The 26548-nt window shown below is 41.2% G+C and overlaps 1 protein-coding gene across 1 annotated transcript in view; it reads left to right on the top strand.

Annotated features, from left to right (window-relative positions):
• FGD3 (FYVE, RhoGEF and PH domain containing 3) overlaps positions 1-26548 on the top strand; it is a 188569-nt gene that overhangs the window by 143469 nt on the left and 18552 nt on the right. Inside the window, exons 10-15 of the mRNA XM_075833882.1 lie at positions 5614-5760; positions 15908-16000; positions 18337-18416; positions 22366-22396; positions 23491-23592; positions 24408-24470. Of these exons, the coding sequence (XP_075689997.1) occupies positions 5614-5760; positions 15908-16000; positions 18337-18416; positions 22366-22396; positions 23491-23592; positions 24408-24470 (516 nt within the window). The remainder of the gene's footprint in view (positions 1-5613; positions 5761-15907; positions 16001-18336; positions 18417-22365; positions 22397-23490; positions 23593-24407; positions 24471-26548) is intronic.

Raw genomic sequence — 26548 nt, 5'->3', positions numbered from 1 at the left:
TATTTACCATGTCAAATTAGTGTGTCCCTACACAGTCGCACTATGACAGCACTGATTGGTCAGTCTCCGTCTGTGTAGGGACATGCTTCTAACTGAAAACATTCAGTTGTCAATTTAGACTAGGGCTCTACAGTGACTTTGGCTGCAACACCGGTTGTGCATCTAAAGATCGATCTGTCGCACTGCGTACATCAGGGCCGTTGTCTGCACCCGGCGAACCTGGGCAAGTGCCGGGCCCACTACCCTTGGGGGGGCCCACTCGGCGGCTGGGTGCTGTCGCTGCCATCACGGCATCCTTGTTTATATATGGACAGTGATGTCAGGAGGAGAGGAGGAGTCCCAGGCAGAGCGCTAGCGGCTCTGCTCCGGGTCTCCGGAACTGGGGAAGCCCCTGACATCAATTTCCATATATGGACAGTGATGTCAGAGGGAGAGAAGAAGTACCAGGCAGAGTGCTACAAGCGGCTTCCCCAGAGCTGGAGTACCGGAGCAGAGCCTTTACTAGCGCTCTGCCCGGGACTTCAGCTCTACTCTGGACATCACTATCCATATATGGACACTGATGTCAGGAGCACAGCAGAAGTGCCAGGCAGAATGCTAGTAGTGCTCTGCCCGGGACTATGGCTCTGGGGTTTCCCCTGACAACACTGTCCATATATGGACCGTGACATCAGGGGTTTCTCCTGAAGCTGAATACCCAGCAAGAGCATTGGCAATGTTCTGGCTGGGGATTCCACTCCTAGAGGCAAACCCAAAGGTGCTACCTACAGGGAGGGAGGCTGTTTGGTACTACCAGGGAGGAGGCTGTTTGGTACTACCAGGGAGGGGGCCGTGTGGTACTACCAGGGAGGGGGCCGTGTGGTACTACCAGGGAGGGGGCTGTGTGGCACTACCTGGGAGGCAGGGCTGTGTGGCACTACCTGGGAGGAGGGGGCTGTTTGGCACTACCTGGGGGAAGGGAGCTGTTTGGCACTACCTGGGAGGTGGGGTCTGTGTGGCACCAACTGGGAGGTGGGGCCTGTGTGGCACTACGTGGAAGGGGGGGCTATGTGACACTACCTGGAAGAGGGGGGGGGGCTAAACCTATCCAAAAATCTCCTTTAGTTCCTAAAGCTTTACATACATAAATACATGATTTTACTTATTTCTTCTTTTCCATGGTTCCAGACTTTGATTGACAGCTATAATGACAATAATACCACATAACGGTTTTACTTAATTATTACCCAAATGGAAGAGATTATAGACTAATGAAACATTTTATCACATGGGTGTCCTGGTTTTCTGTCTCAAGTTGATATGAGCCATCCGCTTTCCTCATTATCATTTCAAGCCTGCTCGTCTAGTTTCCCTGAGGCTGAAACGGCATGATCTGATCATCCACGTCTCTAAACACTGTGCTTAGCTGGATGCCTGACCTCGATACTTAGATTACCAAGAAAGTGCAGTTTAGGCATTTGTATGGGGACTGCATCTTATATTACTTTGAGATTGAGAGGAAGCTGCAGTCAGAGAATGAGATTTGCTTCATTTGACTATTTATTATACTCAATGTTTCCATTAAAATGCAGGTTTACTAATCTTGAATTTCAATGGTCTTTAAAAAATATTGCCAGTCTGAGTCTGTAATAAGACAAAAGTGATATAAAGGTAAATTTATCTTAACCCTTATCATGACGCAAAAACATGGCAGTCACAAATATTTCTCTACTGCATTTGATTGTTTGTTTGGCTTTAGATTTGAAAACTTTAACAAAGCTCCAAAATCGTCAAATGTCTGATACGTACAACCGGGGCTGCCATCTGTAGTGTCGGGGCCCCGTACAGACAAATGATCAGGAACCCTTAGCCCCCTCTCTTCCTCCCATCTTCTGTCTTGGAGTCTATAGTTTAATTTTAGAGGACACTCTGCAAGGATTATATAATACTCTTCCACCATAAGGGTATGTCCACACGGCAGCGTCCGTAACGGCTGAAATTACGGGGCTGTTTTCAGGAGAAAACAGCTCCGTAATTTCAGCCATAATGACATGTTGAGGCGCTGTTTGCTGCGTCCATTACGGACGTTAAATGGAGCTCGTTTTCCATGGAGTCCATGGAAAACGGCTCCATTTACGTCTGAAGAAGTGACAGGCACTTCTTTGACGTGGGCATCTTTTTTACGCCCCGCCTTCCGACAGCGGGGCGTAAAAAAAATGCCTGTGTGCACAGAACATCGTAAGACCCATTCTAATGAATGGGCAGATGTTTGCCAACGCCCGAATTACGTCCGTAAATAAGCCGTGTGAACATACCCTAACGTTTGTTATCCCCTGTCCCATACATAATGGGCCACGGATCTACGGGACACCTACTACATGTTTGATAAGACCCTGTAGAATGGAAAAATTTAAGAAATCTAACGGATTTTGCATTTTTACTTACATTAAATAAATGGGTCTTATATATGCACATTATAAATAGGGGCACATTGATAATAGGGTCATTGTGCAGGTCCCATGCGATGACTACTAGGTAGCAAGCGAGGGCTGACATGAAGATGGGGCACTATTTAGACTCCTGACTGCAGTACCACCTGTACTCCCCTGATGGCAGCCCTGCTTACAACCAACATCAAAACATTGCTCTAAAAAGACGCATTGTCAATGCAGACTAATACGATGTGAATTTACCCAAAAAAAGTCAACTTCAAAAGTTGTTTTTTTTCTCCTCCAGGACCTAATTGGCCCTGTTATTGCAGTGCCCATTTATTGCATCAAGCTCACCAGAGGATCCTCTAGTTTCTGGTGTACCAGCCCAACTTTTGCTAACAATTTCTATAATTGGTGGCAATGTGTATTCCTATTCTATACTTATTCCTATTGAAATCTGTAGCTTTTCACTGATGATTCAGAAAGGGATGACATTGTTACGTAATGCTAAATTTAGCAAGATGTTCTAGTGGCCTTTGCCGCCTGTCAGCAAAGAGAAACATCACTGCTCCATTGATATTTTCCAAAGCGTTTCACCCTATATGGACATGTCTAGTATGTATAACTACCTCTGTAGGCAGAAGAGGTCAGACACTCAGCTGGGGCACAGCAGCTATTCCAGTAATTGGGTTGGAACAAATGAAAAACATGATTTGTGTTCTAGCATCTGAGATTTTCTTGCAGAAACATATGAATATTTTTATATATGAAACGGTCATGTTATCATTGCAGTCTTTAAAGAGAACCTGTCACTAGCATTTTACCTATTAAAACCACAATACCTGGTGGTAGTGGGTGACAAATCATTTCTATATAACCTATAATTGTCTCCTTAGTCGGCTCTGTACCTTTTAGTATTCAGTGTTTTAGTGTTCCTGCACCGTATGCTAATGAGCAAAATAGTCATATCTTTATGCCTCAAGTCTTTCCGAGTTTACCCCGCCTCCTTACTTTTGATTGACAACTCCTCGCCTCCCTCCAACACACATGAAATCCCACGCTTGCGCATTGATGTTCTGGTGCGTGCGTACAACGGGACACCATAGCGGCGAATGCGCATTAACTAGATTTGAGGCCCGGACCAAGCAGGGAAGGGTGTCGGACCATACAGAACAGGCGCATGCGCCCGTTATCTCGGACGAAGTTTTGGCATTCAGGGTGGGCCTTCTTTTGCCGGTGGGCGGGCATAACAAAAGGAACGAACGGGACTGCTGGATTATTACCATAAAAGGTGCAATGTGTTTGCAGACCATTATTTATGCTCGGAGAAGGAGTTTAGGAGAGGGGATGACAGCAGCGGCCAGTGAGGGGTGAGTAGGGTTTAATAGGTGAAATGCTGGTGACCGGTTCCCTTTAAATATTTCCATTATAACTAATGTTTACATTATATTGTTGCCTTAATGGTGCCAACTAGTGATGTACAATAAACCACTGGGCTCTGGGGCAAAATCGTGATTCTCCACAGAGAACTGAGATGTTTAGCATTTTACTCTTGAGACCATCACATCCAAAGGAATGCATTAAGTGGCACAATGTGTGTGACCCACTGGCAAGAGGACAGCAGCTTCACCATGATGTCATAACATAAACAGCCTAAATTAACAGATGGTTGTCACATTAGATGGCAAGCTGAAATTCATGTTCGAAAAGCAGACTACAAATCATGACACAAAGAAGACTTTGTCCTTAGTTCTCATGGAAACAAAAATGTCATAGCTAATGCGTAAAAATCACATTGATGAAGTCTGTGGTCTCGGAGAAACTCTGATTTTCAGAATTAAAGGGCTTTATAGAGTGCTCAAACCCTTTTGATACTGCTCGGAAGTTTCTGATATTGGAAATTTGACAACATTGTAATCGAAGGACTGTTAAAATATTCTGAGCAGCGCCAAAGGGGTTTGAAATCAGTGGTGGTCAGAGATGATCGACTCCACCAAAGTGATCTTTGCATACCTGATAGATATTATAGAGACAGACCACTATGGGGCACATGCAAAATAGGGAGCCCAGTCCTGTCCAGTCCTATTTAGTTTGTTGTTGGCTGCCGAAAACCTGTGCAGCACTTCCCACTCCAAAAAGTTCAAAAACACTGAATACACTCAATAGTATTGATTATTGTATTCCAACTGTAACTTACAAACAAGGGGTAGGGAATTACCCCAAATGTCATGAAAAGTATGTGTGGTGGGGGGGGGGGGGGGGACCTAGCACCATAATAGGGTAGCTATTCTAAACTTTACCTTAAGGCCCCATCATTACTATGTACATCACTGCATATGTGTGTATGGTTTATCAGAAAATCACTTTGACTGTATTGGTCTTATTTTGTTTGCCACAGACAGATACCCTAAACCACAGATGTTACCAGCCATGAATAGCTAAAGTTCTATAGTAAAGACAAACAAGTGGTGTTAAATAATAACCATCGTCCATACAATGAACAACTTTTTTTAAAAACTGCCGTCATTATCTAATTTCATAATCCAACCTATAAAATTATTTTGGACGATTCATTTGTCTCTGACCAACTTTAATATGTAATTTTGTAAAGAGTTCTCATGGTCATAGATAGAGACGTTAAATGCTACAAAACAAAATTGAAAAAATATGCACATCTAACCTATTATTTTCATGGTATATTGATCCAGAGTGACATGTCAGAAGTTTTGATCGGTGGGGTCCGAGCACTGAGACCCCCACTGTTCGCTAAAATGAAGCAGCAGAAGCGCTCGGGTGAGCTCTGTGCCGCTTGGTTTCTGAGCGGTGTACGGACTCATAGATTTTCTATTAAGCTCGTACACCGCTCCGTGGAAAGCCGATCAGAAACGGAGTGGCACAATGCACACTATGATATGTAAAAAAAAATATTTTTTTTTTTTCTTTTTAAAGCTTGGTTACACTTTAAATTGGATGTGCACATGTTCTGTATAGATAGAGGATGGATCCTTAGAAAAATTTTCTCTAGCGTAACCCTAGTCTGATCCTGGCATATACCTTATACGTATATTGGATGCCCACTTGTTATATTTGTGGGCCAGTTTGGACAAAACATCTTTTAGTCTAAGATTCAGTGGCCCTGAATGTGTGTAAAGTTTTCACCAATCTCTGTGAACTCTGATGAGGATCTTCAAAAATCTTTCAGGAAAAAATGCATAAACTGCTGGAAGTCTACGAGCGGCTGGGAGGCGAGGAGGATATTGTGAATCCTGCGAATGAGCTCATCAAAGAAGGACATATCCATAAACTATCTGCAAAGAATGGGACGGCACAGGATCGCTATCTATACCTGGTAAGCCGTTGTGTGTGGTTAGATAGACAACCCCTCACGCCGTCCCTCCTTATGTTTATTGGTTATTTTTGTATTGTGACAATTTTCAGAGCAGTACGTTATATCTTTCTTTGTGCAGTTCGGGTGGCCAAGAGGGTATTATCATAAAACCTAGATTTTACAAATCTAACGCTAAGAGGATTATTTGGGGAGGTCTGCTGTGAATTAAAGAGCTGCTCACAACTGCACGCAGCAAAACAAAGCAGAATTTTACTTTTTGGAATTTAAGTAGACGGAATAATGTGAGTATTTTTATTCACCATGGCAGACCTTTTACAAGGGGTGTTCATAATAAAGAAAGGGGTTCTTCTGCCTGAGACCTAGGGTTCTGCGGTACAGGGGCTAATGTTATACAGTCCCCAAAGAGCTGCAGAGTTTTGACTAGTGGCAGTCTTCTATAGGAAAAGCCTATTTGTATAATAAAAAGTTTAGCAAATTCCTAATATAGTGTGTTTCAATTCTTCACAGTTATCAAGATCTCTGCTTGTTGTTAGTGAATGTAAACGTTATTTTTTTACATCAAAAAGTTAAAAACTGGTACAGACCTCATACTTCACACAGTTAAGGGTTTTCTATGACTATATCCAGTCTAGTCAATCCTCTCCCTGCACTAAATATTTTAACAACTTAAAGAAGTACTCCACTTTTTTCTTTTATAAGCACAGTGAGCACAGACAGGTCAGAGTGAAGATCAAGTGGGCAGCACAGGACCCGAAAACGATATGATGCAGGGATCAGTAAGTATTTTTGCACACAGCACCCCACTGAAGCACCAATGTACAAATGGAAAAGGCAATAATAGTAAAAAGTGGAGTGCTTCTTTAAATCCATCTACTCAGCCGAAAGTTGTGCTGTTTGCCTTACAGATGATTTCCTTGAGTAGAAACAATTAGTCTGTACCAGTGTTCAACCTCTGGTTGTAAACAGGATTGTTTCCATTTATTGACCACAAACAGAGATCTTGATAATGGTGAGGATTTGAATAATTTTGGGGCAGATTTACTTAGGCTTCGTTCTGCGTCAGCGTTCTGTTCGTGGGTTCCATCAGACCTTTCCGTCAGGGGAACCCACGAACGGAAACCATAGCTTTCCGTTAGCATTACCATTGATTTCAAAGGTAAGGCTTCCGTTGCTAATGACTTCCAGTTGTCACCATTCCGTAAGGTTTCCGTTTTTTTGACAGATTCATTAGCGTAGTCGATTGCGATTAGTAATGGAAGCGTTACCATTGAAATCAATGTTAATGCTAACGTAAAGCTATGGTCTTCATTAGCGGGTTCCCCTGAATGAAAGGTTTGACAGAGCCCACAAACGGAACCCTGACGCAGATGTGAACGAAGCCTTAGATTGGAGTTTCATACGCCAGTTTGAATTCAGACTTTGTTAGAGTGAAATGCAACAAATTTATTAAGAGGCGTGTAAATTTGGTATATCTTTTGTCTGTCCGTAAGCCACAAATATATGCCTGCTATGTAGGTGTAGATTTGCTCTATAAATTACGCCAATTTCTGGCATATAATAAAGTTGATAAGCCTTCATTATACAATGATTAAGCTTTTTAACAAAAGAATGGTCAAGATTTATCCTTTACCAAAGCCTACAACATAATATAATATATACATGGGCACCTGGGCCCTGCTGTTTGAAGGGGCCAAAAGGCTACTATGCTGTATAAGTCATCAGTATTATAAATGGCACATGGTAGGAGCGAGGCCCTGTTAGGGTATGTTCACACGCAGTGGTTTCAGACGTAATTATGCCTGAAAAAAGGCACCATTACACCTCCAAACATCTGCCCATTGCTTGCAATGGGATTTGCGGTGTTTTGTTCCCACATGGCGTAATTTTACGCGTCGTTGTCAAAATACGGCGCACAAAATGACGCCGCGTCAAAAGAAGTGCAGGTAATTTCTTGGGACGTTTTTTGGAGGCGTTTTTCATTGACTCCATTGAAAAACCGCTCCAAAGACAGCCGTAAAATACGCCGCTAAAAACGAGAGTTGCTACAAAAACATCTGAAAATCAGGAGCTGTTTTCGCTTGAAAACTGCTCCGTATTTTCAGACCTTTTTTGCTATGCGTGTGAACATACCCTTAATGTGCAGTCGTGCGGCAGATTTTGTTGCAGAAATTTCTGCAACTGAAAACCAGTTCCATTCATCTCTTTCTACAGCTCCTTTCAGATAAATGGAACTGATTTTCAGTCGCAGACATTTTTGCAACAAAATCTGCCATGTGTGACTGCACCCTAAGGCCTTGTTCACATGGCATATTTTCCGGCATATTTTGGCACGTAAAACGGTCGCGCTACACTCCAAAATACAACTCAAAAATGCCTGCAAACAGCTTTCCATGTCCATGGTAAAAAGCTGTGTAGTTAATACAAGGCTCAATTTTACGCCACGGTTTCAAAAAACGCTGCGTAAAAATGCGCTTCGTAATAAAGTGACATGACGTTTGAAGAAGGTTTTTAACATTTCCATTGGACAATGCCAAAAACACTTTGAAAAAAGAATTCAAAAACACTCTGCAAAGCTACTTAAAAAAACGCCTGGTTTTCAGGGGCCAATTTCTCTTGAAATCAGCCTCATATTTTTTTTGCTTTAAACATATGCCGTGTGAACATGGCCTTACAGTGACTGTTGGGGTATGTGCACACGACAACGGCAAATACGTCTGAAATTACAGAGATGTTTTCAGGAGAAAACAGCTCCTGAATTTCAGACGTAATTGCATGTACTCGCGTTTTTCGCAGCGTCTTTTACGGACGTAATTTGGAGCTGTTCTTCATTGGAGTCAATGAAAAAACGGCTCATATTACGTCCCAAGAAGTGTCCTGCACTTCTTTGACGCGGCCGTAATTTTACGCGCCGTCTTTTCACAGTGACGCGTAAAATGACAGCTCGTCTGCACAGAACATCGTAAGACCCATTGCAAGCAATGGGCAGATGTTTGCCGATGTATTGGAGCTGTCTTTTCAGACGTAATTCGGGGCGTAAAACGCCTCCATTACGCCTGAAAAATGGTCGTGTGCACATACCCTTATAGTCTACCCTATACAGTATTTCATTAGTAGTAGAAATAGCAGTGTACAGACAAAGTCAATTCAAGCAAGCCCACGTTTGTATTACTGAGCCTTTGTTATCCTGTAATCTTATTAGACTTTACTAATTACAGAAAAATCTTAAAGCCTCAGCATTCCTTCAATGTGGTCATATGTCTGTTTACTGAACAAAATAAGACCCTTAGAGCGGGGCCCCCTAAACCCTGTTCTATTTTTCTCTTCCCCCTGCTACTTGTAATTTCCGACCATGTAAGTAGAAAACATGTTTCGGGGGCCCCGTTCTAGAGACAGGTGCGGGTCCCAGAGGTGGAACCCGCATCTATCTGACATTTATGGCATAGCATGTGTTTATTCTATAAACGTCCCTGATGGGCAAACCCCTTAAAGGCCCTTTTACACCAGCCAATTATCGGGCAAACGAGCATTCACAGAACGATCGTTGCTCATAATTGCCCTGTGTAAACATGGCAGCGATCAACCGATGAACAAAAAAAAAGTTTGTTCATCGGCTGATTGCGTCGTTTTAATTGCCAAAACTATTATCGTTGTCAGCAGCACATCTACCTGCTGTCGTGCTGCCGACGTGATAAAAATGTATGGGGACGAACGATTGGAGTAACGAGCGCTCGTCCCCATACTAGGTCAGAGTGAAAGGAGCAAACGAACGCCGATCAGCGTTTCAAAACACAACAGAAAAGCGTTCACATGCTGCGTGTTTTAAACTGTTGGTGTTTCAGCTGTAAGCCAATGACTATAAAATTTTAAACCAGATTACAGCTGTAACACTTTGTAAAACGCGTGGGTTATTAAAAAATGCATGTGTTTTTTTTAGATGCATTTCCCCTCTTGACAATTTAAAAACTCAACAAAAATGCACAATGTGAATCCAGCCTTACAACACGGCCAGGTTCCAGCCATCATGGACTAGATCGAGTTGTATATGTATATATATATATATATCTCTATCCCAGATATAAATCCTGCAGCACTCTAGTAGTAAAGATGAAAAAGTGTGGTTTATTGTGCCACATTGGGACCTTTTTCAAGCATAGTGATACATGCAAAATCAGTGGTTTATATAGTGTGTAACCAATATACATAATCAATCTCATTAAGATAGTGAGACTGGCATATACATCTTATTATAGCGTGATAAAAACATTAAATAGGTATCAAAGCAATATAAATTGATACAAAAGGTGAACTAGTGAGCTTGTTTAAAAACAACACATAACATACAAAGATATTAAGCAAGAAAACCACATAATTATACAAATTACGGTAATCCACAGCTGTGTAGAAACTCGAGACTGCACGACCACTAGCCAATCAGAAAGTGAGCGTTCAATTGCTGTATGACGACGTTGTGAATACGATCACTGTCATCCCAATTCGACGTCTGCCGAAATCCAATCCGCATTCGCCGGATCAGCCGAAACCGGAAGTGACCTATCGCTCTGGTCGCTTGGATACCAACCGCTGGTAAACAGAGCCTCGTGAACATATATTCACAGGAAACAAATAAGAAGACAGCGAAACATACGATGTCCATGATCGGCATAATAAAGGTAAATATACCGAGATTTACGGACACAAAACGGGAAATATAAAAGCACAAGATGAAACTTCAATATCTTCATAGATGTTTTTATGTCGTAACGGAAGGAAATAAATAAATATCTTATATTGCATATTACCATATAGATATAGAAGTGTAGGATCCACATGAGGGAGGAGGGTCCATGATCATCCTTACTACTGGAGTGCTGCAGGATTTATTTCTGCGATATCTGTATGGTCTTTGGATTGAGACTGCTTGCTGGCACCTTTTATTACAGGATTGTTTGCTTGGAACCGAGTACTGCTGCTTCTCTCTGCTGAGATATATAGATATATATATATGTATATATATATATATTATTTTTTTTGAGGAACACCTGTAAAAGGTGTTTGAGAGGTCTGTCTTATTCCCTTGTGTCTTGGAGAATTGTGTTTAGACTCTTTCTTATCTTGACTTCATTAGTGGCCTAGGATCCTCTTATTGTGCTGGGCACATTTTGCCTCTTTTATTGAAACCGCTTTGACCGATACGTCCATGGGTGACGCTTGGTTGAGTATAGATTACTGTGAATAATTCATAATCTCATATTGTCTTTGAGGTTTTTTAGCAGCAACAACAGATTTTTTAAATTGTGGGATGCAAACTTTGACATAAAAAACTTTGTTCCTAGAAGCCTCAATCATAAGATGTTCAAGTTAATCTCGGCCATAAAATGTTCCCGAAAAACGTAGCTGCTGATAAAGTATAACGAGTTTATATGTTTTAATTAGACCTCTCCATTATTACTTTCCGGGAGACAGTTCAGGTCATTGTCTAGACTGCTTCACCAGATCCTCTAATAAGTAATGTGTAATTAGAATGCTATTCAAAAACAGCAGCAGAGCTTGGAAATTATGACTACACAGTAAAGCACCAAGTAAACTATATTTATTTCACTTTTATTTTATTTAACTAGGTCTAAAATTCTTCATAATTTATTTTTATTGGGGTCAGAGGTCTGTTCTTTTCATTACAGGACTGCAAATCCCGTCCTGTCAGTTGCCACACAATGACGTGCATTTTCATGACAATCTTTTGGGTACTGCCGGTGTACTAGCAAGATCCACGTGGGGAGTGCGGCTGTAATCCACAACTGCCAGATTGAGAGTGAACCCCAATTCCGGCAATGAAACCTTTTTAATGCTGCAAAAACACATGATCTATGGTTATTAGGGCATACAATGAAAAAAAAAAGAAGCTTTTTTTTAATTAGTGTACGGCCATTGTCACTCTGTTAAATTGGGCTTTTGAATAATCTGATATGTTGGGAATCTTTCAATGAACATGGGAACATGCAAAGAGCAGAAAGCCCTAAAGCAAAAAACAAAATGGGACGCCTAACTTGGAATTTGTTCCCATCAGTGAGTTAGAAGGGGCTTTTACATGTGAGCTGCCCCATTTCCCATCCCATGTAGGAGAGGAGCGTCATGACTCTAGTGCCAGTTCTTCCTTAGTTTTTTGCTGTGCCTAAGGAGAGAAGTAGTCCTTTTCGGGTGTACTCCTACTGCCAACAGTCTGTTTTTCATAAGACAATACACCAGTAGGCCTATGTATATTTGCATTAAAAAGAATAACCTCTAGACTGTTTTGGCAATGTTTCTGGATGGGTCAAGGCCAAGTTTAAAATGTCTTGCGATTTGGGAATCAAATGTTGAAAGGTATGGGTTTACCCTGTCCATCGGATTTGGATGGTGCCAACGTGAGCGAAGGCTGCTCTAAGCCATCAGAACCACAGGGTCCATAGTGTCTGTTCAATGCTATGGATGCTATTTATAATAGTGCTGGATATTTAATTGGACATTTTTGTGTCAACAATCTATTCAAATATTATACCCAGTATTTATACAGACTAGGAGTAACTCCAAATCTGCAGGTAATGTTCTTTACGGACTTCCATCATAAAGTATGTCTACATAAGGCTTCGTTCACATCTGTGTTTGGGTCTCGTTCTGACGTTCCATCAGAGGTTTCCCTCAGAACGGGACCCTGAGCAGACACCAACGGAAACCAGAGGTTTCCGTTTCCATCACCATTAATTTCAATGGTGACGGAGCCAGTGCCCGTGTTTTCCGTTTGTGTCTGTTTTGCACCGGACCCGTCGTTTTGCCAGAAGCAATAGCGTAGTCGACTATACTATTGCTTCTTTATTGCTTCCGGCAAAACGAAGGGGTCCGGTGCACAAAAGAGACCACAGGCACTGGCTCCGTTACCATTGAAAGCCATGGTGATGGAAACGGAAACCTCTGGTTTCCGTCGGTGTCAGTTTGTGTCTGCTCAGGGTCCCGTTCTGACGGAAATTTTCGACGGAACGTCAGAACGGGACCCCAACGCAGATGTGAACGAAGCCTAACCTGAATGTGTTGAATCTGTGACACCTCTGAAATGTAACTCTGGAGCATTATAAAGAGTTTCTATGTAAATGCTACAATGTTTCCAGCACAGAGGTGATCTTCTAGGCACCCGGAGCTATTTTAAAAATGAATGGTTATTATTGAAATTGCATTTAGCTAATGGATATGCACAGGACTGGCTAATGCCTAACTTTCCCTGCTGTTTGTAATCAAGAAAATGCTAACATTTCCAAGGCGGAAAAAGGAAAATAAAAGTATAGTAGTTAAAGCAGAACTCCAGGTCTTTCCCTTATTGGGTTACGTACTTCTTTTTATCACTAAAGGTTGAGCTACTTCTTGTAATTTGTAACATTCTGCCTCTGTTCTAAGGGGAATCATCTCAACATGCAAATACTTCCTGGTAAGGTTTTCATTATACACCGTAGCCAAACTGACCAGACAGAGCTTCAGTGTAAAGTATGGGGGAGGGATGGAACAGCAGCTCAAGCCACTAATAAGACAAGGGGTCTGTTATCAGATTACCTTCAATATTGCAGCTTAAGTTGCCCATACACTTTCAATAGTTGCCAGCCGAACGAGCTAAAGCCCTTCTCTCCAACGGGAACAAAAACATCAGACCTGTTGAAATCCAACATGCCCGATCCTCCTTTCTCCTGACATCTGCCATTAGGTGAGGGTTGGTACGCCCCCATACACATTAAAGTTGTCTGGTCCTGCAGATATATGAGATATATTTATACCTCATCTGGAATTTTACTTTAATTTGCAATGTGTTGCATATATTGCATATACATTGTTTGGAATATATAACAAATTGCTTAAAATTATCTTTTGCCATAGCGTTCATCTGTGCAATATTAATATAGAAGGACCTTGGTGTGAATGAAGCGCATAACTGTGTATAGAAAGGTGCAAATTGATTTAATGATCCCTAATCTCAGAAAGATTGGAAAACGTGAAATGAATACCCTCCGATAAAAAAAACCATGGCCCAGCAATTAACCAATTCTTTTGGCTAGCTTTATAGTCCTACAAAAGGGCCACAAAAATATTTCCAGCAGCAATTAAATTTAATCTCAGCAGCCATCTTCCCTCCAGCTCTTAAAATCATTGAGTCCCATGTCGGATCTTTTATGTGTGTCGAAACGTGAAAATGTAGTTGTGAACCGCACTGTGTGTTACAATACAGGCGCCAATTGCATTGAGTTTTGATTTTCCACTGGAGAAAACGCGGAACTGTTTTTTGCTCAGATCTCCGGCATCGTCAATGTTGTGAAAGAAATCAGGGACTTAAGTAATTTCAAACTGCGAGGACGTCTGGCATGGAGCTTCCATATATCTGCCAGCTTGGTAGGGGGCTTGTAAGTTCAATTCATTCTGAGGTTGGACATATGCTTGAAGATCTGCTGATCGTACAGCTGCCAGTGTGACCCCTGTGCAATCATCTCTGACTTATGCAATCAACTCTGCTATGGTGGATTTGTCTGGTCCTCGGCGTCAGGAGACCAGGCTGACCTTGAGTCGTTATTTGGTAGCCTGTGCACAGATTTAGCAGTTCAGTAACAAATAGTAAATTGCACTCTCCCCGACATTAGCTATACAGTAAGGCCCCATGGACTTTTATGGAAGGCCGATTGTGACTCTGTACAATACAGGCAGAATGCAGCCGTGTGCAAGAGTCCTTAGCCATTGAGGACCACCGCAGTATATATATACAGTGGTATGCCCAGGTCCTTAAACCCTGTGCCATAGATAGTATATCTACGGGATGGTCTAGAGCTGGCTGTCCAAGCGATTTGAGCAGCCAAATGTTGTGTGCCCAGTACTGGAAGACTGCCAGGAACCCCCGGAGAAAAAACAGAAGCAGTTCTTACCCCTTCTGTCTTCTCTGTACTCACGGACGCATCGCTCGTTGAGCGCTAGGATAACAGTAGTTGGAGGCTGCTCGTAAGTCTAACTAGACCCAGCACAGCCCTAATAGTGGCAATAGTCACTATAACATTGCTGATTTCTACTGTAATTGGAGCTACTGTGGAGCCATAGTCACAGTGGAAACAAATTAACATAGTCCCCCAATGGTCTTTTCTGACCTTTGATGGACAGACCATAGCAATTAAAAAATAGAAGTAAAAAAAAGGCAAAAATAAACGGAATAAAGCATACACAAAGAATAACTTAACCTTCCCTTACCTCCCCGCGCTAATTAATGTCCTAACGCTAGCCCTGACCTAAATACATCAAAATTTACAGTAGACAATTATCATCACAAAAAAGTTTATTTTAGGGTAACTCTCTTAAAAACATATTTTTAATATAAACTATAAGCCTAAAAATTCTAAAAAAGCAAAAATGATTTGTACAAAATAAGAAAAGAAACCAGCATTATTTCCTGACAAAAAAATGGTGTCTGGTCCTGAAGGCTCAATATAGCGTGGTCCTTAACCGCTTAAAATACCTTCCTCTGATGGCTACAGTTCTTGCACTTTTTTGGACCGTAGGGGCTTGTCCAACTGTAGCAGAATTGCTGCATATTTTCCGTCCGGAATTGCGGACGGAACATACGCAGCAGATTACAGTAGCAGCAAAGTGGGTGAGATTTAACAAATCTCATCCACACGCTGCGTAAAAATTCCTTGCAGAAATTGACCTGCGGTGCCTATTTTTCAATTCCTTCTGCGGAAAGTGGGCTAAATTGCTGCGTTTTTCAGAGGAGATGTCACGATCCCCCAGCATTGAGAAAAACGCAGCAAAATACGCACCTTTATCTGCAGTTAAAGAATGCAGGAAATGGTGCCGTTTTTCCGCAGCGGAACTACTGCTAGTTTCTGCGGAATTGCTGCAGAAATTTTCTGCAGCAATTCCGTTACGTGTGGACAAGCCCTGAACGGTCCAGAGGATTGGATCATTTTGGATAAATTTGGTAGCTTTGTCATCGATGCTGGATCACCTGGTTTTGGATCGTGGATTAAAAGAATTTCATATGTTGCATTTCCATATTATTATTAATAGAAGTGTGGAATGTTATACATACGATCTGCAATAAAATCGAAACTCATCCTGACAAAGCATTAACAAGTATTATTTTGTGTTACAGTTTAACAGCATGATGCTATACTGTGTCCCAAAACTGAGGCTGATGGGACAAAAATTCAGTGTCCGGGAAAAGATAGACATTGCTGGATTACAGGTGAGGTGGCTTTTATTTTCTAATACCATGTTTATTTAAATTTCTATGGTTTATTCTAGTTTACCACAAACACTTTATGTTCAAGCTTAACAGATCCAATAAATCTAAATATGTGAACTTAACCAACTGCGACATGCATATACGTCAAATCATTAACGTGAAGATGTAGTAGTGCTGAGTTTGCCATTGAACTTTTGCTTTGGTGCACCATGATACCTCATTGTATTAGGATAAATTGTTGGTTTGTCAGATTTTTTACGGAAAATCACAGATAAAACATGATGTTACCAAATGACACATGCAGCTCTGCTACAACTGTAGTTGTAATAAACAGCTGTTAATGGCTGTTGAGCTGAAACTGGTTTTCAGGTGCAGTGTGTGAATAAAATCCTATTTACTGCTGTTTAAGTGAATGTATAAGGCTCTGTTCACATCTGCAGCCTCCACCTCCAGCACAGATTTCATCATATTTGATGGGAACAACGGACACCAAGCTGGAACCCGACGGACCCCATTATAAGTACGAATTACGTATATTGAGTTTTCAAAACCTCATCTACATGTATCGGAAAAAAATCTGTGCGAAATGCGTGGCATGATTTGGATTTGGAAATCCATAGTATGTCAATTCTGCAAGGTGAAATCAGCAATACATGTGGATTTTGCTGTGGATTTGCTGTGTTTGGACTGACCCTTTTCACATGATGCTGGATAGGCCGGGGGGCTACAGGGGTGTAGTTATGTGCAAACTTAGGGAGGTTTCTTAGTACCCCAAAAAACCCCTCTGAGCTGTTTGTGAGAAAAAAAATTAGTTAAATATATATTAATAACTATTAACCAGTAAACAACCGTAGATCTCGAAGGATAGTACATATTAACCCATAGTCATCCTAGACCACCATGGATAGAGAGGATATGAATATTAATTCTTTAGTCACCCTAGACCACCAGAAATACTGGGGGCAGTTTATAAAGACTGGTGTTTCAAGAAGGTTGGAGTAAGATGTGCCTTATTTAATAAGAGCTGGAGTAGATTTGGGCTATAATTTTACGCCAGTTTTCTAGGATAAATTAAAGTACATTTTTCAGGCTGCGGTGGCCCCTGACTCCTCCTGCTAAGCCCTAAAATAGAAACATTGCAATTGTTTTCCACAAAAGTTTTTACGCAAATTGCGACTTTTCTATGCTAGAAAATTGGTGTAGAGGGCTTCATAAATTACCCCCAGTATGTGTTATCTGTTAAGAAACCAGAAAGAGTAGCAAAAACACACGGCGCCAATAATGGTACGGATCTTCAGGTAAGTCGTTTTGGGTATAAAGCCGTTATCCAATTATGAAAAATCCACAGGACCGCTGCAGCCAGGTACACAAAAACCAGAGACTAAACAAAAGTCACCGCTGGAGAGGATTGTAGATGAGAGAAAAATAACTTTTTTTGAAAAATTTAAAAAAGTTGTGAACCATAGTGGCGCTGCTGGTAAGGAGGTTTAGAAAGATGAGGAGAATATATGAAAAACAAAGGTTTTATTATGAGTGGCTACGCGTTTCAATGCCGGACCAGCGTCATCATCAGGCCAATGATTTTTCAGCGTCACTATGATTCACAACTTTTTTTAATTTTTCAAAAAAAGTTATTTTTCTCATCTACAATTATCTGTTAAGATGCTCTCGAACACCAGGGATATTACGACCAAAACTTTCACTAACCACCTTATGTAAAAAGGTGTGATGTAATACAAGTGCAAAGTTGGGAAAGTAAGTATAATTGGGGAAAGAGGGAGATTTTGCCATCTCGGTCGTGGACACCAACACTTACAAACCCCCCCTTTAAAAATCCTGTGTTTGCCTGAGGTAGTGGTAGCAGTTGAACCTGGGACCTGGTGCCTGAGGAGTCCCAAAGACACCTCTGCCACTAGTATTATAATTGCCACATGGTAAGGGGGGGCCTGTTACGGATTTTGCATTGGTGCCCAGGATCTACAAGTTACGCCTCCCAGATAGATAGCAATAGGCTATACAATGTAAAAAATGCAACAAAATGCTATGTTCCTACATGTATCTCTTCTCACATGTTCTGTTTTTATTATTAATGCATTGAAAGAACATAACTGAGATTTAGTTGTACTAAGCCGTCCATCAGCTGTCATCACTCAAAGACATGTCGATTTTTTTGATTGACCGCTTCATTGCCCAGGAGTTTTACATTCGTATAAAGTGTCCACTAGAGACTGTTCAATATTTGGAGCATAATTACTTGAGAAACTAATGGAGCCAAATCTTTACATTCCTTTAAAATAAATCTGCAAGTTTTAATCTTAAACTATTTTGTATATCAGGTCCAAGAAATTGTGAAACCGAATGCATCTCACACGTTTCTGATAACAGGGAAGAAGCGATCGCTGGAACTGCAAGCCAGGTATTACCCGTTGTGTCTGGATTCATTTTGCCTTAAAGGGAACTGCTCACCAGCATTTCACCTATTGAACCCTACTCACCCCTCGCTGGCCGCTGCTGTCAAAAGTTCATTGCCGTTATCCCCTCTCCTAAACTCCTCCTCCGACCGCAAACATTTCGCACCTTTTATGGTAATAATCCATATGGTCTTCTTTTGCCCACCTAACCGCTGAAAACTGGCCCGACCTGAATGCCAAAATCTCGTCTGAGATCGCACGCATGCGTCCGTCACGTATGGTCCGACACCCTTCCCTGGTTCGTCCGGGCCTCAAATCGAGTTACTGCGCATGTGCCGCTATGGTGCGCACGAACCAGAACAGGACATCAATGTGCAAGCGCAGGATTTCATGTGTACTGGGGTGAGGCGAGGAGCTGTCAATCAAAAGTATGGAGGCGGGGTTAACTCAGATAGGCTTGAGGAATGAAGATATGACTCTTTTATTCTCATTAGCATACGGCACAGGAACACAAAAAAACTGAATACTAAAGCTACAGAGCCGACTTAGAAGATAATTATAGGTTACATAAAAATGATTTTTCACCCACCTCCACCAGGTAATGCTGGTTTAATAGGTGAAAAGCCGGTGACAGGTTCCCTTTAAGCGATGTAATATATATTTTTTTAATTAAACTTTCCATAGTCATAGGGCTGGTCACACACATCATATATTCTGATGCCTAAATAGGCTGCCAAAATTTCAGAACTTTTTTTTTTCTGTCCAAAATTACAAGATAAGTGGCGAGATCTCACTTGCACCCTGTTGTCTATATGTTGTATTAGAGTTCATGCACATCGTAGAGGTTTCTGTTCTGGACTCCCCTCAGTTTAGCCAAAGGGAAGAACTGCGACAAACAATGGCTCTTCCTATGGAGGATGTGTCTGGTCTGTGTATTTGGATGATCCATTGATTTAATGGATATTGTGTAATGCAACATTTCAGCGTCGCTGCACAGGAATGAGGTTGAGCCAGCTGTTTCCCAGACTAAGTCATATTTAACGTGAAGAATAGCGCAGAATGTCAAAACTACTTAACCCGACAGACCCATTATAAGTCAATAGGTTCATTCGTGTGCTGTTGGTATCTGTCGTTTGACGGATCCATCACAGCTTGAGTTCCGTTTTTCTGCTCCTATGACGGAACAGGTGTGAATTTAGCCTATGATGGAAAATTCCCTTATTAATGTGCATATTCAGTTTTGCTGCGTAAGTATTATACAGGATTAACAGAATTGGACAGGAAAATCCAACCTGTTTAATTCATTGTATCAAGCCCAGCATCTGTATGAACACATAGTCTTGCAGGAGCACGGCCTGTGCCGGACCCTTCTTCAAGTTTTGTCTTTGACAACTGAAAGCATAGATCTTCAAAACTATGGAGAATTGAAACACAAAGTATTTTACAAAGTTTCAAATCTTTTTTTCAAACAATGATTAAAGGGGTTATGTGGGGACCAAAAATTATTAGCAGTGTACTCCCTGCAGTATGTGATACACTCGCTAATATACAGTGAAGGAAATAAGTATTTGATCCCTTGCTGATTATGTAAGTTTGCCCACTGTCAAAGACATGAACAGTCTAGAATTTTTAGGCTAGGTTAATTTTACCAGTGAGAGAGAGATTATATAAAAAAAAAAAGAAAATCACATAGTCAAAAATATATATATTTATTTGCATTGTGCACAGAGAAATAAGTATTTGATTCCTTTGGCAAACAAGACTTAATACTTGGTGGCAAAACCCTTGTTGGCAAGCACAGCAGTCAGACGTTTTATGTAGTTGATGATGAGGTTTGCACACATGTTAGATGGAATTTTTGCCCACTCCTCTTTGCAGATCATCTGTAAATCATTAAGATTTCAAGGCTGTCGCTTGGCAACTCGGATCTTCAGCTCCCTCCATAAATTTTCGATGGGATTAAGGTCTGGAGACTGGCTAGGCCACTCCATGACCTTAATGTGCTTCTTTTTGAGCCACTCCTTTGTTGCCTTGGCTGTATGTTTCGGGTCATTGTCGTGCTGGAAGACCCAGCCACGAGCCATTTTTAATGTCCTGGTGGAGGAAAGGAGGTTGTCACTCAGGATTTGACGGTACATGGCTCCATCCATTCTCCCATTGATGCGGTGAAGTAGTCCTGTGCCCTTAGCAGAGAAACACCCCCAAAACATAATGTTTCCACCTCCATGCTTGACAGTGGGGACGGTGTTCTTTGGGTCATAGGCAGCATTTCTCTTCCTCCAAACACGGCGAGTTGAGTTAATGCCAAAGAGCTCAATTTTAGTCTCATCTGACCACAGCACCTTCTCCCAATCACTCTCAGAATCATCCAGATGTTAATTTGCAAACTTCAGACGGGCCTGTATATGTGCCTTCTTGAGCAGGGGGACCTTGCGGGCACTGCAGGATTTTAATCCATTACGGCGTAATGTGTTACCAATGGTTTTCTTGGTGACTGTGGTCCCAGCTGCCTTGAGATCATTAACAAGTTCCCCCCGTGTAGTTTTCGGCTGAGCTCTCACCTTCCTCAGGATGAAGGATACCCCACGAGGTGAGATTTTGCATGGAGCCCCAGATCAATGTCGATTGACAGTCATTTTGTATGTCTTCCATTTTCTTACTATTGCACCAACAGTTGTCGCCTTCTCACCCAGCGTCTTACTTATGGTTTTGTAGCCCATTCCAGCCTTGTGCAGGTCTATGATCTTGTCCCTGACATCCTTAGAAAGCTCTTTGGTCTTGCCCATGTTGTAGAGGTTAGAGTCAGACTGATTAATTGAGTCTGTGGACAGGAGTCTTTTATACAGGTGACCATGTAAGACAGCTGTCTTTAATGCAGGCACCAAGTTGATTTGGAGCGTGTAACTGGTCTGGAGGAGGCTGAACTCTTAATGGTTGGTAGGGGATCAAATACTTATTTCTCTGTGCACAATGCAAATAAATATATATAATTTTGACAATGTGATTTTCTGTTTTTTTTTTTTATATAATCTATCTCTCACTGGTAAAATTAACCTAGCCTAAAAATTCTAGACTGTTCATGACTTTGACAGTGGGCAAACTTACAAAATCAGCAAGGGATCAAATACTTATTTCCTTCACTGTATATTAGCGAGTGTATCACATACTGCAGTGCAGTACACTGCTAATAATTTTTGGTCCCCGCATAACCCCTTTAAACCTTTTTTTATAGAAGACCATAGAACCACTTCAACCCATAATGAAGTTCACACCTGCTAACAAGATCTATATAGCCTTGTAGAGAAACCTGAGCAAAATGTAATTGCAAAAAAGCAGAACATGAAAATAGACTTGACCTTCACATTAAATTTCCTGAGTACGCCACAAATTAAACAACGGAAAAATATTTGGGTTTCTTCTTGTCGCCTTTTAAGATCTAAATTGCTGCAAAAGAAAAATGGAGTAGATGTTTATGACAGCCAATCTGATTGCTTCTTTTATTGTTCAAAACGTCTTGGAAAGATGTAATTTGGATTATCATTGGTTGCTTTGGGCCACTGCTCAACTTTTCCTGTTTTGAGTAATATTCTCTTAGGCCTCATGCCCACGTCCGTTATTTTCTTCAGGGTGCTATCCGTTTTTTTAATAGATAGCGCACTGATACATTCATTTCTATGGGGCTATGCACATGGCCGTTTCGACAAAAGTAGAACAGGTCCTACTCCTATCCGTTTTTTATGGAACTGTCTCGGCCATTCCACTCGTTTGGTCCGTTGAAACAACGGACTGCACATGGAAGCCATCCGTGTGCGGTCCGTGTTTTGCGGATCTGTCAGAGGCCGTACGACGGACAACGGATGTGTGCGTGAGGCCTTAGTGTTATATCAAGTAGCATTTTGTATAGTGTATTGCATGAGAACATTAAATTATTAAAGCTTTCTGTTATCTTTATAGGACGGAAGAGGAGAAAAAAGAATGGATCCAGGTGTGTAGTTAATTTGTTTTCTTATAATGGTCATTGTTGAATTACACAAATACGATAAGAATATTTTTTTTTATTATAAGATAATTTGTCTCTTTCTTCTAATAATAATAGAAGCCAACAAAAGCCATAGTAAACATATGTCTACTTGATAGTTTGTAAAGTAAGGATGGCCATAAATATTTTTAGCCGGATGGGATTACTCCTGTAGTTGCCATCATTAGCATTGTTCCTTATATTTATAGCATGAAATTGTTGAGACCTGACAGATGGGTGTCCGTTCCTTTGGACAGAAAACTTATTAGGCTTCTAAATATAATCTTTGTCAGATCCTGTATTTCACTATTACTATAACATTTCTACAACCACTTGCTGAGCATTTCGGGGCATGGCAAGGTAAAGGGGTTTTATACTTTTTTTTGTAGATTGATGGTATAGCCCTAGGAATTGCCATCAATGTGTGAGATTCCTATGTGGATCTGACCACTAAGATTTCCAATGATCCCATTGTTTTACCAGACATGGCACAGCACTTCAATTACCTTTGTGCTCATCCCTTTAATTCTAGTGATCAATGGGGGTCCCAAAAGTCACATCTGCACGTACCATACATTGTTGGCATATCTTAAGGATATGCCATCAATTTTGTAAAGGTACGGATTCCAAGTTATTGTTGTATGACATGTCAATAGTACATTTTATAAACCGCTGATTGGTAGGGGTCCCACAACTGGAAGCCGCACTCATAGTTGTAGGCTTGCCTTCAGCCAGGGCAAAGATTCAGACTGTTCTCCTAGCCCTATATGTAAAAACCATTGACTAAGCTGCAGGGGCTTATTGATGCCCTTCCTAGCAGCCAGTATGCAGGGCAAATGCCCTCACTAGTACTAATAATAAAAGGGTTTTGTTACTCTACTTAGGGCCACTGCACGGTCTGCTTGCCATATTAGTATAAATCAGTTTGGGAAACTGCGGAGTACTCCATTATGTCTCCCATATTGCTATGGTTGGCTTAACCGACCCCAATCCGTTTATTAACTGTGACTTTGTGACATGATCCTGTACTAAGCTGTCATTTACTCTACTCACATTTTCAGGTTATTCAAGCAACAATTGAAAAGCACAAACAAAACAGTGAAACTTTCCGAGCATTTAACAGTTCGTTCTCCCGGGAGGAGGATCATTGTCCAGACTCGCCGGTAATTATCACCAAATCTGAAATGGCAAACGTGATTAATGGAGTTTTTCGCAATTATTAATGGAGTTTATGTCACGTTTGGGTAAAAGAAGTATTTCAGGGACTTGCTTATAATTCCTTAATGTATTAGGCTGGGTTCACACTGAGTTTTTTTGACGCGGAAACCGCACTGCAAACTCGCCAAAAACCGGCCGAAAATGCCTTTCATTGATTTCAATGGGAGGCGGAGGCGGTTTTCTCCCACGAGCGGTAAAACCGGATCGCGGGAGAAAGAAGGGACATGCCCTATCTTCGCTCGGTTACGTCTCTGACCTCCCATTGACATCAATGGGAGGCAGAGAAAGCTTATTTCGCTGCGTTTTATGCCCACGGCGGTCAATGGCCGCGGGCAAAAAACACCGCGAATATCGGCGTGCAGGCAGAGGAAAATCTGCCTAAAACTTCCAAACGGAATTTTGAGGCAGATTTTCCGCCTGCAAAAAACTCAGTGTGAACCCAGCCTAAGATTTGGTCTCATTATTCTTATCCTTGGGACTGTTGTTGTTTACATAAGCGTGTCAATGGACGTCGGATATGTCTGTAGGTATCTGTGTATATATGATCTTCCATAAGGACGGAATATATAAACTTTGGTGACTCCTTCATGCCTCAGGGCTTAATCATATTGCTGGATCTTACCAAATTGATTAGTTAACCACGTGCCAAAGCTTCCTCCATTTTTGGTAGATAGCGGACTACTGTATTATGGCTGTGTTCAAACATTACTTTGTTGAGGAGAAAACAACATCTAAAACCATTTTTGTTATTTCTGTCCAGATAGCATCTCTGGGGTCGTGCGATTCAGCACCAGGATCAGACAGCTGCAGTTCTCCAGGGGGAGTAAGTTTTCTTTATAACTTTATTATACTTTTAAATGTGTTTTTTTTTTTTTTGGCTTAGGCCTGAGAATATGACTGTGTATACATAGAACATACATCATCTTTTATAATCCCTGCAAAACCGACCCAGAAGCAAAACGTCAGAAAATCTTCCATGGTCATCTGGTTGGTGTTTTGGACAGTCCCCAGGTTTCATGCCGCTAACTATCCAAGTGATCCCTATACTAGCTGGCATAAAAGTAAGAGACTAGGAGAAACAACAGCTTAGCCACAAAACAACAGGCCCCACGGGCTCACAGTCCAGTACCACCAAGTACTGAAGCTCATAGCCCTGTCCTTGGTTGCAACATTCACAACTGCGTTCCAAGCTGCCTCTGGAAATGACATCAGAACATAAGATGTTCGTCGGCAGTTTCATGGATTGCTTTTCCATGGCTGAGCAGCTGCACGCAAGCTTGAGATCACCACTCACAATGCCACGTGTTGGATGAAGTGGTGGAAAGCATGTGGCTATTGGACTATGGAGCAGTGGAAACATAGTGATGATTCTCGCTTACCAGCTGAAAGATGAGGGGTCTTCTTGTGATCAGCTTACAGGATACAAAGCAGCTGTATCTCAAAAAAATATATATATATAATAAAAAAATAAGTAATTACAAAGTTGCACAAAACACACTGATAGACATTTTATTTGTTATTTTTTTTAAATAGTTTTCAAAGGTGTACTCTGTTTACATCTGTGTTCAAAGCCTTTATTGGGTGTTCCACTTTTGACAGAATTGCGCCATTTGAATCCAACAAACAACTGATCCATATTTTGTCAGCGGGTCTTTGCTGCTCAGATTGTCTGGATTATAGCCACCTTAGGCCTCATGCACACTACCGTAATTTTTATCCGCAATGATGGATCCTTTATTGCGGCTAAAAATACTGATCCATTCATTTCTATGGGCGACGGACACCTTCCCTGTTTGTCCGGGCCATAGAAATTACCCGCAAAAAATATGTTCTGTCCTATTTTTTATATTTACGGACTGTGCTCCTGTACTTTATAATGTGAGCATGGCCCGCAAATGCGGGTGACAATCCACGGCCCGTCCGTGGAGTATTTACTGACCGTAAATACTTGACGAACGTGTGCATGAGGCCAGAGGCTGTTACTTGTCACCAATATAGAAGTGTACACATAGCGACCTACGATGCCTAATCCAAGTTTTGCTATAGCACCCTATGATTTATGATCATATCCCTGCTACACTCCTCTATCAAATTCCTTATAAAGTTATATGATTATGCAAAGTCTAAACATGCCAGGTTTCTCTGACTGTCCTATTTGGCTTGTTTGTCTGAGCGGATTGCTGTGAAATCACTTAATACAGGCTGAGAGCTGAAAACAATTAAAAATAATTCAGAGCGGTGTGTGCGCTGCAGCTGAGATTACCGGATTTATGTCCTGCTGTACAGTAGTTATTTGATGACACAGATTTGCCAGCATGAAGTTGACCACTAGATGGCAGTGATAGACAGCCGATGTGGCGACTGCTGATTTCCAGACACTCAGCCCATGTTAGCATCTGTGGCAGAGGCAGCAAAGGCTTTTATAGGGTTGGAATATTATATATATATATATATAATATTGCCGGTTTCTCCTGTTAAAGTGACTTCTAGCTGATGATTAATGGACAACGCTCAAAAACGCCTGCTTAGATGCTTTCTTGTAATGAATATGTATTGCTGACAATGAAAGTGCAAAACATTCAAGCAGAAATGTATAGTATATTTGTAAAGACCGTTTATGACTCAGTGCTTTATCACTTTTCCAAAGGATATATCTGTAGTTGTAACTGAAAATATAATTAAAGATGAAGTCTTATTATTAAAGGCGCCAACATTATTAATAATATGGCTTTATCATCTATAAACTATATTCTTTTAGCTTGTTTATGGTCTTTTCCCCACTGATTTCAGATATATATTTCCTCTACAAAATATTGTATAAAGATTGATCTGAGTGTACCATTTAAAAGTGTTGTCTGGTTTAGAAAACCCATCTTCTAATAAATACCCTATTAGGGAATT

The sequence above is a fragment of the Rhinoderma darwinii genome, chromosome 7, assembly GCF_050947455.1.
Source record: "Rhinoderma darwinii isolate aRhiDar2 chromosome 7, aRhiDar2.hap1, whole genome shotgun sequence".
Lineage (NCBI taxonomy): Eukaryota > Metazoa > Chordata > Amphibia > Anura > Rhinodermatidae > Rhinoderma > Rhinoderma darwinii.
This window is presented reverse-complemented; position numbering and strand designations above follow the sequence as displayed.